The 15,616-nt window shown below is 35.8% G+C and overlaps 1 protein-coding gene across 2 annotated transcripts in view; it reads right to left on the reverse strand.

The window, feature by feature from the left end:
• LOC120340712 (transmembrane protein 144-like) overlaps positions 1–2,824 on the reverse strand; it is a 73,757-nt gene extending 70,933 nt beyond the window's left edge. For both annotated transcript variants that reach the window (XM_078119813.1, XM_078119812.1), the window contains exons 1-3: positions 2,672–2,824; positions 1,762–1,866; positions 414–515 (exon numbers count right to left, since the gene is read on the reverse strand). In XM_078119813.1, the coding sequence (XP_077975939.1) occupies positions 414–515; positions 1,762–1,866; positions 2,672–2,756 (292 nt within the window). In that variant the 5' untranslated portion in view covers positions 2,757–2,824. The remainder of the gene's footprint in view (positions 1–413; positions 516–1,761; positions 1,867–2,671) is intronic.
• Between the last annotated feature and the right edge of the window lie 12,792 nt (positions 2,825–15,616).

Consider the following 15,616-nt stretch of genomic DNA (forward strand, 5'->3'; position numbering starts at 1 on the left):
TCTTGGTTCACATACTTCGGGAGCACTAAACTTATGGCCTGATGGTCAAAATGATGAGCTTGACTATATCGGCATCACTTTCTAAAAAACTCCGCCCCTTCACCTTGGCAAAGGTGTAAAAAATTGAGTATGGAATAGAAAACCAGTGAGATTTCAAACTTTAGATAAATAATCTCTTTCGAAATAAAACACCTCAATAAAAGAAATCTTTGCTAAGCCAGAGAAAAGAGCAACGCTCGAGAAATAATATGGTTTGCTGGAACTATGGTTTTTATATAAATGACTTTCTTTCATTTTTCTTCCCTTTGTTTCATGAACATTGCGATGCAACACAGTTAAGACAGGGTTCATCACTAGGTGATGAGATAAAATAAAATTAAATAATACAAAATGTCTACAATACAACTCCATACCATCTCCTGTATCATATTTCTTCACAGGAACAAAATTGCTTCCGAAGAAAACAACGGCGACTCCAGCACCGATATATCCTTGCCATGAGTTGGAAGAGTTGCCTGAAAAAAGAAAAAAATTTCAATTTTGATTAATCGCAAAATGAAATGGTGTTTGTTTGACAAGAAAAATTCAATATTCGATTTGGAAAGAAACGCCCAGCACTAAAAATCATTAATGTATTGGTTTTTAGCATCTTCTTTCAACCTGAAAAGACTTTTTTTTATGTTATTTTTGCTAATATCCTGCTCGTAGAAAGTATATTTTCTGTGAAGTGAAAAAATAAACCACTGATTACTTATTCCTGAATGGGGAAGTCGTAACTACTACAGGGATATGCTACGTTGCCATTCTGCTTTACTAATCTTGTGACGATATGCACATTGCCAGCTATTAATGGCCATCAGTGTGTATGACATATTTTATAGCTATGAAGCCTATACACAAGGTTTCCATAACTTTTGAGGTACGTTGATAATTTGTATTATTTTCACGGTGCTCCCGAAGTATGCGAACCAAGATGGCGGACATCGGAATGTAATATGTATACTAGGTTAGGGTTAGGCCATAATTTTAGGTATAAATACTACGGGAGGCTCTTGGCTAGTCTTCGAACTGATAATAGGACTAAAATAAGGAAAATTGGAAAAAAATTATGGCCTAACCCTAACCTAGTACACATATTACATTCCGATGTCCGCCATCTTGGTTCGCATCCTTCGGGAGCCCCATTTTTACTGAGATAAGTCAGTCAGTAGTTTATTTTTACACATGCCGAAAGTACACATTTTACAAACATGATTAAAAAAATAAAATAAAATGCATTTCGGTGAGGAGGGAGATGCGATAAATCATACGGAGGAAAAAAGTCGAACATAGAATACTAACAAAAGCCGGAACAACAACATAAACTTCAAAATTAAAAAAAAAAAGTAGCCTACATGGGTAACGAAGGCCCATACATTAATAGTTGTATGTTCCTCAAGATTTTAATCTCGAAGGCCCATCCATTTCAGGCCCGTCTGTTTACTACCAAACCGATTGATTACCGATTGATTTTTTTCAGGTGTTTTTCAACGTATAACAGCCAACGGGAAAACATATTTCGAAGTTTTGCGAATTTTGAAGTCTAGTAGAGGGTTAAAACTGTCCTAAACAGTGACAACTTACTACAACAAACTGTTAGCAGTGAAAAATATAATCAAATGTGATTATAGCATATTGTTCTTAATGCGCCCTTATATTTTTCTATCACAGCGTCCTTATTTTTTTCTGGCCCTGAAGCCCTGCCTTAATGTTAACACTTACTTGGTGGAGCAGTGGTGTTGCCGATACTTGTAGTAACTGAATGTGTCGTCGCGTTACCAGAAAATAATGTTGGTTTTGTCGGAGAATAATAATGGATTTTTGAGTCTAAAAACATGAGAGAGCAACAATTAAAAAGAAGTATTATGGGATAGGATTTACATATTCATCCCAGGGGAGAGGAAAGCCAATAAGACGGCTTAATAATATGGCGAACCACGGACCCTCGTCCAGTTGCGAGTCCATGTCAGGTATGGGATTAGTTAACCAGTTATTTGTTTCAGATAATGCATGGATTGGCATGAGCCAAAACTGAGCAGCGGCTGCATGAACCCCCCCTATGGTGGCGAGGAGTCCAGCAATCCTTTTGCACATAATCATCTCCGCATGGGATGCGAACCCACGCAAGGTGAGCTTCAGACAAGGCTCTTGACAAGCAGACATATCATAAGCTACTATAATACCAGAAAAACAGCATCTTTCCATTTCAGCTGAATTCATTACACTGTGACTAAAATTGTTGCCATGGGATTGTGGGTCGGAATAAGACATGAAGCAAAGACTCAAGGAGAGAAACTCATTCAAAAGTAAAGCTGCTGAGTGCTGCATCTAGCACTGACATTACAGGAGTTAACAAAAATTCCTGAAATATTTGGTGAGATCATTATTTAACTAGTGATTCTGTAACCTTGGTCAAACAAAATTTAGATAAACGGTTTGATTGGTTTCCCATTATTTTACAGTTTGCAGAATTCAATGACAACAAGGAACACAGCCGAGACTGGAAACAATAATTTTTCTCAAATCAAAATTGATTGAAATATCAAATTCCATTTCGGATACTCAACTTGTCTCGGACATCCCTGTGCTAGACAGTACATCAGAACTAATTTATTAAATCAACCAAAAATACCTTTGACATGTTGAGATGATGCGAGTCCAATATACAAAGCAAACAAGCATATGAGGAATGATAACTTAGGTGATGAGATAGACATGATGTAGAGGTAGCAGAGTTAAGGTTTAAAAACAATAAAACTAGAAAAGGTGGATTACCGTAGTCTGTTAGAAAGAATTTCTGCATTTGTTTTCGGTAAAAGCATTGATAGCTCAGTGGTTGATGCATCTTGGTGAGCACAAATAATGGTGCTCCAGAAATGTGTGTACCAATATGGAGGTAACTAATTTTGTTCGTCTATTTTACATCAAGTTGGTTGAAGGGACTGAAACCTATGGGCAGGGGGTATTTCCACTTGGCTAACACAGACAGTCCCCGAACTCGTAATAGAAGTAAAATTGGAAAAAAATTATGGCCTAAACGTAACCTGGTACACATACTATGGGAGTACCTAAATAACATGCTTGTCATCACGCCAATGTATACCTTGAGCGCATTCACATGATTGAATTTTGTGAAAGACGATTATGTGAAAAACAGAAGATTGCTTTCCTCACCCCTGGGATACATATGATATAAAAACCCTGTAATTTAAGGTTCAATTAACATTCATTAATGTCTTGATTATACTGTTGAGAATGACCCAATTCAGAGTATATCTAAAAATCACAAATATCATTCTACAGGGTAGGGTGGTTCACGTAACCGCTGGACAGTTACGACTTCCTCCACCATCAAGTCCATGCTTCCGAGAACAAATAACTAACTAATCCCATACCCGACATGGAATGGTAACCGGACGAGAAGCCGTCTTATCTCTCCCCGGAATAACTATGTAAATCCTATCCTAATCTCACAGTCTTCAGAATAGGAAAATTATTGGTTCGCCAACACCTTGCATTACAACACGACACTGCCACCTTTACTATAATTAATACTTATTATGTTCTGGCCGATCAGCATTATAACACATAGTACATAGTAGGCTGCTTTACTTCTCGCTTTACTACAAAGAAATGTTTTGTTTGTACAAATCATATGACTCAGCATAGCACTGACTTAAGCCAACAATGATCTGTTCATTTATTGTTAGTTATTAACATATTTCTGTATTTAGTAGGTTTACCGACATTAAAAAGGTTAGGAAAATATGTAAAATAGGAATTTAACTAATACTGCAATTTGAAGCCTGTCGACCTTATGACCTTGCAGTCTTGCCCGCCCCCTTCAAATATTCGGATTACTGGATTATATTTTTGATTACTGGTACTGTTTATTCTTTTTACTGAAATGTGTACTTTGATGATATATTCGAAAATGAATCATTATTTCTTTCTGGCTATAGTCAATAATTCGTAATTCAACTATATCTTGAATATGTGACCTTGAGGAAATTCAGAAAACTGGAAAAGCAATTTTCAGATTTCGGTTTTCTATGCAAACTACGTACTTCTATCCCATGCCAATAATTTCCGCGGTATTTCCGTCATACTAGTCTTTCGTCTTCACTCATTCACTGCATTTGCTCCTCTATTTCTCTTGTATTTTACGAAAAGTTTCTCAAGAACTTCTGCTTTTTGTTTTTATTCTAATTCACTTCTGCCTTGACATTTTCTGAAAATTTTTGGGTATTTGAATTTCTTTGAGTCTTATGGCAAACGATACCGGTAATGAATTTATACGTCCCGACTCTATGTATCTCATAACATGTCATTGGTATGGGTAGCCTGAAAGTTTCTATTTTTGGGTTTTTATCTGCAAAATTTGCCCAAAAATCCAACCCATTTTTTTAAAAAATATCGATCCTGCCTCTCAACTGAACGCACGAGGCGCTATAGGATCACAAATTTTTGTCGACTTTTGTTCTCAAGTTTGTTTCGAAGGCAGTGAAGTTACGATGCTATTTAGCTATTATGTCTACCTTATCCATATCTAACAATTCAAACTAAATAAAATAAGAAAATATTTGGTTGGCGTTCTCATGCTTTTGCCTATTTAACATTTCAAATTTAAAAAACCAGGCACCGTCGCACTGATTTTTTTCTGAATATGACTAATCAAACGACTGGGACATTGGCGCGGCGGTGTGGCTCAACGGGCTAAGCGTTAGGAACACGCTTGCCACCGCACCTCTAATTACTTTGCATGGGTTCGCAGGTTCGAATCCCATGCAGGGATGGTTATGTGCGAGAGGATTGCTGGACTCCTCGCCGTCGTTGGGTGGTTCACGTAACCGCTGGTCGGTTACGGCTTCCTCCACCACCAAGTCCATGCTTCCGAAAACAAACAATATAACTAATCCCATACCCGACTTGGAATGGTAACCGGACGAGAGGCCGTGGTTCGCCATATGGATATCCGTCTTATCGGCTTTCCTCTCCCCCGGGATAAATATGTAAATCCTATCCTATCACAATGCATAGTAATTTCACTGCGGTAAAATTGAAAGTTGCCGCCAGTGGGAAAAAAAAAAGTCTAGTGCAGGGTAATCGACGAGCATTGCAGATATTCAGTCAGTTGTCTTCAGGCGGCGGCTCGGGATGTTAGTCCTCCTTGGCCGTTCAGTGTATTTACCTTACGATACGCTTTTTCTCGGTTCGATGCGTAGATTTGGCAGTGGGCATTTTTGTTGTGTATGGGACCTAAACTTACCGGATAGTTCTGTTATATCGTCTTTTTCATAACTGTACCCAGAGGCTGACAATTTGGAAGGAGTTATTTGGACAAGTTATTTTTTTTTATTTATATGAATCCTTCTAGATGAAAAGTGTTGCTAATGAACTGTTCTCGTTATGTCATTTAAACAATGAATTGTTCATTAAGTTATGTTTTATTAGGCAGGCATTATATCTGACAAAATTTGATTCTCATCAGCTCGAAACTTCTAATGTTGGAAGTAGTTGTGTTTTCAATGAATAACATTTTTGCCAGTCAAGTGTTTGAAATAAAATACCAGGGACGAGTGTTGTATTTATGTCAACTACTCTACATTCTCAATACTAACTTGTTTCTGTGTTAATTGATTTTTTTTTGTATTAAATCAGAAATTATATTCAATTAGGCTTGTCCCTTACGTAGACTGTATCTTGATTGCTTAGTGTATGTATATATCATACTAGGCCATAAATAATTGGTCAAGTTTTAACTAAGTATGTACTGTCAAGTGTTTTCTTTGTAAGCTGGTAGTTCAAGTACTGTATGACGAAGTTGTCAGTGGGTGTCGAGTTGTTTCATCAACGTTGTTGTACTAATTTGGTAAGAATGATTAGTTGTCGCTACAGTGGTTTGTTCTGAAGAGGTTTGAAACATTTCTATTTTTGGTGAGGAGGATTGTTCGGGGAGAAAATTTGAGTACAGTCTCAAAACTACCAATCTGAATGGTCTTACACTTGTTATTGTATAGTTGGAGCGTCTTTCGTCAGAATAATCTCAAAGTATTGCTTCCCTTAGCTGTATTTATTGTTACTCTAATTTAGGTCGAGTTCTAATTGTAGGAATGTGGATTATGGCAGTTTTAAATAGTCTAAGATTATGAATTTTGTTAAATAAACTTATATTTCCAATTTATCACCCAACAAAGCATAGATTTGTGCGTGTTTTATTTTACTTGTCATAAAATGTATCTAACCTATTCATTTGACACATATTATATTAAAATAATTTGTTTTGTAATACTTTTTCTTTCGTAATTTTTTTTCTTGCTATTTTCAAGATCACAAGAACTAATTTTTTATCAACTTTATCAAACTTTTACTCCATTATAATCTTAAAAAATACTTTGGCGTAAAATGTATTTGAATTATCGCCCTCTCTTGATTTGTCACTTGTATGATAAGGTTCAACCTGGTGTGATAATCCTTTAGCACATTTTCGTGTGAAAATATCACAACTAAGTGTCTTAGTTTCTTCTTGTACAACTCGAGACTGGCTGGCAGTTTATTTGCTTCCTGGGATTTGGCAGAGTTGGTTTTAGCAAAATTCTTTCAGGTATGGGCAAGAGTATGCAGATAGAGTTAACCTATGATTTGTATACCAATTCCTAGGAGATAACAGAGATGTTAAAAACGAATCGGATATTCAAATTGATTGAAATGGTTTATATTTAATTTGATATTTTAAATTCTTGCTTCTAAAAATAATAATTATTAGACAGTTATATTCGAAAAATCTGACCAATAAATGTATCATGGTATGTTCAGGAAGACCTTCATTTCTTGTTTATTTCAATTTTCTCATATTCAGAAATCACAATTTGAAAATGCATTGGCTTGTAGGTGTTCTAAGATAAGCATGATTTATGGTAGTTAAAATGTATTCACTATTCTGTATAGAATATTAAATTTGAATGTATTCGAGATGTATAATATTCTCGTAGCTCCTCTGAAACCATTTTTCAATCGGACAATAACATCCACTCTCCTTAGGTCATTCTCACATTTTCCTCATTGAAAGTGTGAATTTCTTGGGTGTTAATTTTAGTCAATATTCACTAATGACGTCGTAGATAAAGTTAATGAGTGATAAGGTCAGGCAAGTGTAGAATGTTTTGTTGTTTTGAAAGGTTTAATTGGGGTAAATCATTTTTGTTCTTAGTCCCAGTTGAGTTGGCAAAAATGTAGGTATGATTATAGATTGCTTTCTGGTGCCGTGTGCTTATTTCTGAGTTTAATCCAAATTAAATAATTGAGATTAACTGTGATGAATAGAATCACAGCATCAACACTCAAATCTGTTGGCATTCATAAAATAGAAATTTGTGAAAAATATTTTTTGCAGTGCACTAGGTCACAGTTCAATAATATTGATAGATTGATACAAATTTTTAAAACCTTATTGATAAGATAAGTTGATTTATGTTTCCTAAAGGAATAATTTTATTAATCAATCACTGGACTAACGTGACGACAGTAATATAACGAATAATTGTCTGTTATGCTTGCCAACAAATGTACCCGGTTTTGTGACATTTTAAACAGTCCGACAGGTTCGGCAGACCAGTAACTGGCATTGCAATACTCGTCATTTTTCAACACGATGTTTTCTACATATTTTAGAAAAGGAAAATTGTTGAATTGAGGTTGCAAAGTCGCATTTTTATTTTGGTTTGTTTGCAAATTTTAGTTAATAAGAAGCAAAAATACTGCGATGATAACATTAATAATTCAAATAATGCTTTTGTGAGTACAAAAATATGGTGTAGCTCAGATTAGGCTATTCTTTCAAGTTAAACGATCGAATGCTTGGGCGTATCTAGATTGTGGTGTCTATAAGAGGCAAAACAATGTTTGATTTTATAGACTGACCTCATTATATCTAGGCCGTATCAACTTATTAGGCAGATGCCAGATAAAATATGTTATAAATATTATTACGCGGAAATACCAAATTACTTCTCCTAAAACTCGTAAAATAAAAGGGTCGACTATTTGTATAGTTTACCGTTTACAAAAGTTTACCATTGGTCTTAACTCTTTAACTTTAGGTTTCGACAGAAAGAAGAATAAATCAATCTTATTATTGGGTATTAGCGGAAATCTTTTTCACACACAAAACAGAATGCTGATTTTGTACAATCAAGTTATTTCAAACTAGCAAACTTAGCGCTAATTCAACACTTAACAATCTAATAAATTATGTTTTTTTTCGAATAAGTAGAATAGAAAGCAGTAATTTTCGCCAAAATGTTTTCAAGGTGCCTGTATTCGTATGAATTTCGGCAACTTAGGCGTTTTAGAAAGAAATAAGTTTCATTATCCCGGAATCATATAGTAGTTGGGAATTTTGGTGATATCTTGAAAATTCCCTAAAAGTGTATGATCCGAAACTATTCCCAGTGTGTTTGTGCCTGATTCAATATTTATTGCGAGTTTGTGACCACTTACAAATAGTTTTTTTGGTTATTGTTTAGTATTTAATGCATGGTCGCAATGCGTGATTATTTTTCATTTTAATTATTGTTTATTATTTTATAAGTATTTATTGAGGCACCGAATGCCCGAATGCATCGCCGATTGCGACATTTTTGTTAATCACATTGATGTAGCTTTTAAAACGGTTTTGTTTAGGACAGCAGGTGTTATGTAACGGTGTAACATATTGGACACAAAAATTCACTGAAATAATAACTTCCCAAGGGATTTACGTATCAGCGAAATACAGGCTGGTAAGTGCATGAGGATTCGGCCTATTACCCCAATCAATACATTATAATATACTGTTTCCTGCTAAGTGTTGTATCGTCTGCTTCTCCGTTCATTTGCTTCTAATTAGGCCTGCCGTCGTCTGGAATTTTGAACTGACTTCATTGTGCAGAAGCGAATGCTTGTATTGCTAATTTGCTGTACACTTGCTCTTGTGAAGTGATGTTTAGACAGATTATGAAAGTGAGGTATACTCACTTATATCGCCTTACTTACCCAAATTCTGTTTATCTTAGAGCTGTGGTTCTTATAAAACGATGAGGCGTAGACTGCGTGAAGCTAATTAAAAATAAAAATAAAAATATTTGTTAGATTTGATCCTGCCCGCCTTAACATTTCTTTATTGTTTAGAGATTGCAGAGCGCTGTTGTGCTTGTATCTTTCTTAACCTTAGCGTGTAGCCTTACTATCTGTTATTTGGAGCTTTTTGTTAGCTTGTTATTTTTTAGGGGGGCGCGAGACTTGACAAACTCTAAAAAGGGGGCGTGGCTTAAAAACTTTGAGAGCCACTGACTTAAAGTATGTTGCGATAAGTTATGGTTAAATCTGTGCCATAAATCGCTAAATTAATATAGTAATAGGTGATATACACTAGGGATGGAAAATGCCGTGGTATTACTACCAATAGAGTACTAGCTTGAGGTAGATCTAACGCTGTAGTGAGGCGAAGTCGTATGTTTTGTTGTCTTGTGACTCCTTTTTTGTACTGTTTTCTGTGAAATTTTACTTAACCCTTGCTGTATTCTTAATATTTAGCGAAAGTTCCAAACGTGAAACATTTCTGGGTATAGTAAACGACAACTTAGTTTGAAAGCGGATTCCCCCATTAATATTTTATTGTCTGCTACAGGCAGTAAAGACGAATAATATTTACATTATCACTCGACTTCCTGAAGTTTCGACACATTTACGATAACAGAGTAAACTTTGTCATAACGTTTTGAATCGTCGCTAACGAGTACATCCTTTACGTATCATATTGTGTTCAGTTCTACGCCGGAAGTTTTTTAACCACAGGTACCTTGTACAGAGCACGTTTCTCTCTCGACAACACTCGTCATGTTTAATAGATATTATAACAGACTTTGTTCGTCTGAATGTTGTTCCCGCGTTCTCGGTATAAAAGTTTTTGGTCGCTATTGCATTTGCGCTGGTTTTAACTCATGTATCGATTGCGAATAAAATTTCCATGCTTCCAAGTTTTTTCCCCGCTTCGATGACTGCCCTGTAACATAGTTGCTTGGGTGGCTATGTTGTTTCGTTTCGTCTCCTTGTGCCCACCGGCCCACGGCTATCTGCATATTTCTTTCGCATGAATAAACGAGACTTTGCTCTTACTTTAGAAAACTTGAACAAAAAATCGATAAATTGTTGTAACTTTTCCGGGTTCAACGTCTATATAGTCTAGCTAGTTATTAACAAGAAATATTTTACCCATTCACTGGCTTTTTGTGTGACTAATAGTTACGAATTTACCTACCGTTGTCGGGTGTTTTAGTGGTGCTAACAAATATCATTTTATCTATCATATCATTTTGATTCTTTCCATTTGGTGTAGTTTTATAAAATTTCGTCGTATGGATTATATTACCTGTTGGGTAAACGAATGACAGTGTTTTTGTTTTTAACGGTTTACACGAATGCGGAATGATTCTGATTTGTCGTAGCTTCGTCGTAGCTTCAAAGTATATATAATTAATTAAAATTGTCTGTATTTTTATTTGACGCATCTTTAGTATATCCTGCCGCCATATCTTTCGGTTTATGTTTGCTTAGTTCGTTTTGTCAAAGAAGACTGATAAACTTGTCAAACAGACGACCTATCTTTATGTATTTTAAGCACAAGTGCAATTTTCAAAACGCCAGTCGTCAGCATGTTTGAGTAACTTATCGTACCGAGCGCCGAGTGGTTGTGTCGCCTTGATTATCAAAGTACAAAATATCATTTTTAAAACTACCGTAACCTTATTCACACCATGTGCTTGAAGTGTCACACAGATAACTTTAAAGTTACTATGTTCGAGTATATATAGTTTACTTTACAATGTTCAGGTATCTCCAGGTAGATTACAGAAGAAACACTTGAATCATTTCGAAGTTCTTTTTGTCGTAAATTTTCAACTAGTATCAGTGTGCTATTTTTGTAATTTTGCCAAATGTAGTTTTCATTTCAGGGCTTTGTTAGGAAAACGGAGAGGTCCATTTCACGCCGCGATGGAGAATCGAATTTCTGATGTGCGATGGAAAGTGTGTCAGATATGTAATTACATCTATGTAGAATTTCTATCGCTCGTTGACAGATGGAAATACGCCAGTCCTTTGATGAATTGCGAAGTGTTGGTTACCTTGTTTAATGTAATGAACTGTCCACTGTCTAAAAAATGACGACGGGTAAAGAATAATGGAATTTATTAAGTAAATTAGATGGTTTATCTCCCATATTGTATCAAAGGCACTGATAGTAGATTCCGTATCTTTCGTTGTATCGTGTTAATTTTGTCGACAATACGTTTGTAGGTGAATTAACGCTGTGTGAGAAAATGAAGATGGTATATACAATTGCAAATAGGAAAAATAGATTAAAATATATGAATTAGCTCAGATGATTCATGTCATAGCTTGTGTTACTAATAAGGGTATTCGTTTCCTTCAGTATTTTGTGTTAATTTGTTTAATATATGCCGTGTATAAAACACTACCCGCTGCCTAAGAATTCGAAAACGTTGGATTGGAAAACTAGAATAAAATTTATTTATAATTTGAATTAGGTGATTCATGCCGATCTTGTGTTACTAATGGTAGCATCCATATATTCTAGTTGTGTTAAGTTTTCTATATATATGCTTTGTTTTGCGGCAAAGTAATTTAGTTTATCAACTGTTCTCTTCCCGTGAAAATCTATGTCACATTGCAAAATCAAGCGATGTACAAAACTGCTAAGTCTTTGGCTACCGAACCTTATCGTCTGTAGAAAACACTTTAGTGTAGTTGGCTCGGTTGTATTTACATTCGTATTCTGTAGTTAATTTTGGTAATTTGTCTATATATGCTCTGTAGATTGATAGAATTGGCGGCGTTACCAACAATTTAGCGGACTCGGACGAGTTAATTATATTCCTAAACGAGGTTTCTAATATAATATGTTGACGTCTGAATGAAGCCATTACGCAAAGGAATCCAATTTTTAGTCTTCGCAAACTTATCGTGCCTTGGAGTAGAAACAACCGGTAATCATGATAATTACCTGCGCACTCAGTTCTTATATATCGGCAGTCAGTAGATCTTTGATGTTTCACTTGTTGAGATGTGTTGCTCTTTCAAAGTCCAATTTACAATGGAAAATGTTTAATTGTGGATAGGGCTGGGCATTTTCGAATACCTGATGATTCCAGAATCGAATCTCGAATACTTTAGAGATATAAAATTGTATGTAACTTTTAATTACTGAAAACATAGAATACATCACTCGAGCAGATTGCTGAGCGTTCACACACAATAAAAAAACACGTTTTCATCAATAACTCACTACAGAAAGGAGTGATATGTCATAATTGCGTGGAAAAAATATGGCTTCAATAAAAAAAAATGAGAAATTTAGCTCGACCATTGGCGGAAAGAAAAAAAAACAAGATGGCGGCGATTCGAAATTTTGCTCTGAACCGATTCGAACAATTTCATATTCGATTCGAAATGCCCAGCCCTAGTTGTGGATTAGTTTGAAATTTTAGATCCAAGAATTATTTTTAATACAAGCGTATTAATTGTTTGTGCTCGAGAAATATCGCTTTAACCACTAGAGACTAATGAAATACATATAGATTGGTGGTAAGGAGCCACGGACGTTCTAAGAGCTATATACAGTATAGGTTTTCGTACAAATTTCTTGAAAAAAATGACCAGTTCACTCAACTAAAAGTGGAAAGAGTACTGATAGATGAGTTGCAGTTTTGTTCAAAGCAAGTTCCCAGACCCTAAACTAAATGTGGAAAGAGTACTGATAAAGGAGTTGCAACTTACTCTCGGAAAAACTTGTTGAAGTTAAGAAATATGTTATGAAATATCTGGCGTTTTCACAAAGCAAAACCTCAATTCTGTGTTCGGAATATAATAACAGGCATTGGAGTTGCTCAAACAGCCACTTACGATTTTTATTAGCGCACAAAGGCTCTAAACAATTATATGGGTATCATTCAATTTGGCGTATACTATATCGCAACGTTTTTTTTTAAGTCTAGACGCGACGCCTAATTACGCTTAATTATGAACCGTAAAGACGGCGCACGACATTGGGAAAGATGCGATGCAAAAAATAAGCAAACTAACTTAGAGTTTCACAGTAATTCAATACTAAGCAAACTGACAAATGAACTTAATTTTTAATACAGTATTGTAATTTTTACATGACCAGTTTTTTGTGCAGCTCATTTTATTTTTATTAATATAGAGGTTTTCTTCGGTGATATTGGCGATTTTGGTATTAACATAATTGTGTGCAGTTTATAGGTCGGTAATTGGCGTACAGTGAAAATGACAGAAAATACATCAGCGTTTTAATGGAGCTTTTTAGAGACTGCTTAAGCTTTGTCTTGTTTTTATGACTGCAAAGTGTTCACTGTTAGCGTTGCGTTTTATTCTTGATATGTGCGCGTTGGAAAGCTTTTTGCATTAGAATTACGTTTTGCCTAATTGTGCCGCGGAAAAACAAAAACGAAAATTTAACTTGTATGATAAAGAAACGGCCGTGTTCTCTGCTAGGCATAAGTCGCTGTTCAAATAGTCGCCAAGCTTTTTCAAATTTCGACATAAGATGTAATATATCGTGATTTGCGACAAGATATTACGCCTTGATTATTTGCCTAATTATTAGGCATACGCTAGTGTTTTTCATATCATGCAATTATGAAGTTCACGACGAATCACAACGTCCTGCTATCATCGGGTGTTCGCTCGATGAATATGTATGTTGGAAATCGTGGACTAATCAAGTTTGACTTTCGGCTTTAGATTTGCCAATTTCTGAAATCTTCGAGTAAATCCCTCGTGTTTCGCTAATTATATCCGGATAAACCACTTGTACTCTTGTTAGGCGGCCACAGGCTTTGATTTCCTTTTGTTCGTAATAATGATAGGTGTGAACGAACACCTGGCGATTTTCGAAAATTATTAGAAATGCGATTGTTTGAAGATTGGCCTAGGAAGCGTAAAGGGAAAGTATTTGTGAAGCATATAGAAGTAGGGCGAAAGGATTCCCTATTTCCCTCATTTCACAGCAGGATCATAGAACATCGCCTGTAAAACTCATCTAGATAGGCACACTATTTTCAAAAGCGCCAAAAATGTTCAGGGAATTGAAATACTTATTAAATAAAATTAATTTAAAATTAAATAAAACTCGATTGCTTTCAAAAGCATAACCGGACAAAACTTTATATCGGCTTTCTATGGGTACAACTACTAATCCCTATTGTACTTGCGTTATTGCACAACAAAACATTTGAATCATTTCCAATAAAATTAGTTATTAATTTATTTCAAAAAAATAATGGCCAAAATTTTCAATCGATTCGTAATCATAAATTTTTATTAAACTCAAGTTCCGGGCAAATAGCCAATCGATATGTAATGACGTAATACAAAGAAAGATCCCTCGGAATAGTCCACTTAGCAAATCATACTACGCAACGGGGGAGCTACCTCAGCACCTCGTCAATCTTTTGAAAACATTCACGCACTTGTGGAAATAAATCGTTCGATTTGTTCGCTACTCGAATTCAAATGTGTAAATTCCGATGTCGACTCAGCTAGAACGTGGTTGTTTTATCAGCGGGTGATAAGTGGGATACGTTTTTGCGGGTTTCCATTCAGTCTAGCACAGTATGTGAAAGGATAACCTTGAAAAAAAAATAGCGAGTAAAAAGTGTACGTAGAGTCGAACAGACACAGTGGCGTAGCATCCACCCCCGCGGTCGCGGGAGGACCCACAGCGCAGAGGGGCCCAAGCGGTTAGAATTTAGAAATTTAAACCGCAAAACCAAACGTTGCATTGCAAAACAAGTAATGCACATCTTATTACGTTGGTGTTAGTTCTGCTCAAATCGTTTTGTTACGTAACAATGTCAGGGAGTCGTCGATTTTCGGCGTCTTGTGGTTTGATCGCACCGGCAAAATTACGAAGGCTGTCAGAATGATGTCGAAAGCAAAGCCTCTCAGTGGCGCACAGAAACGCAGAAAATGGGCAGAAGAGAAAGCACGTATGAAAAAAATTAAAGTAACCAAGATAAACGGAAACTTTTTGGTTACCATTGCTTTCTAATAGCGACATGTTATGCTTTTTGACGAAATAAAAAAAGCGTTGTTTTAGCTTATGTCCGAGAGTTTTTAGGGTCATTTCCACGAAATATTTTTGCGGGGGGGGGGGGGGGGGGCACGAGAGTCTTGCTACGCCACTGAACAGACACGTAGCTACGCGAGGTCGCTAGAATAAGACATTATTGGAAAGGTATATTTTCATTAATTTCATGAGCTAAAATAAACTTTATTTGTCCACTCGTAGTTTTAAAATGGATTCAAGCGTGTTAAATATGAAAGTTAACTTTTTAAACCAATAGTTATACAGAGCTTTAGCAGTGATTTTGATCTACAATTTTCAATGTCGCCATCGAATGTTTACTGACCGCCAAGGCGTCTACGATGACCGACAATTTGTAAATTAAAACGCCGCAATTAAGTCCATGTAAAGCCGGTGTTTATGTTTATGCGA

The sequence above is a fragment of the Styela clava genome, chromosome 14 (genome assembly GCF_964204865.1).
Source record: "Styela clava chromosome 14, kaStyClav1.hap1.2, whole genome shotgun sequence".
Taxonomy (NCBI): Eukaryota; Metazoa; Chordata; class Ascidiacea; order Stolidobranchia; family Styelidae; genus Styela; species Styela clava.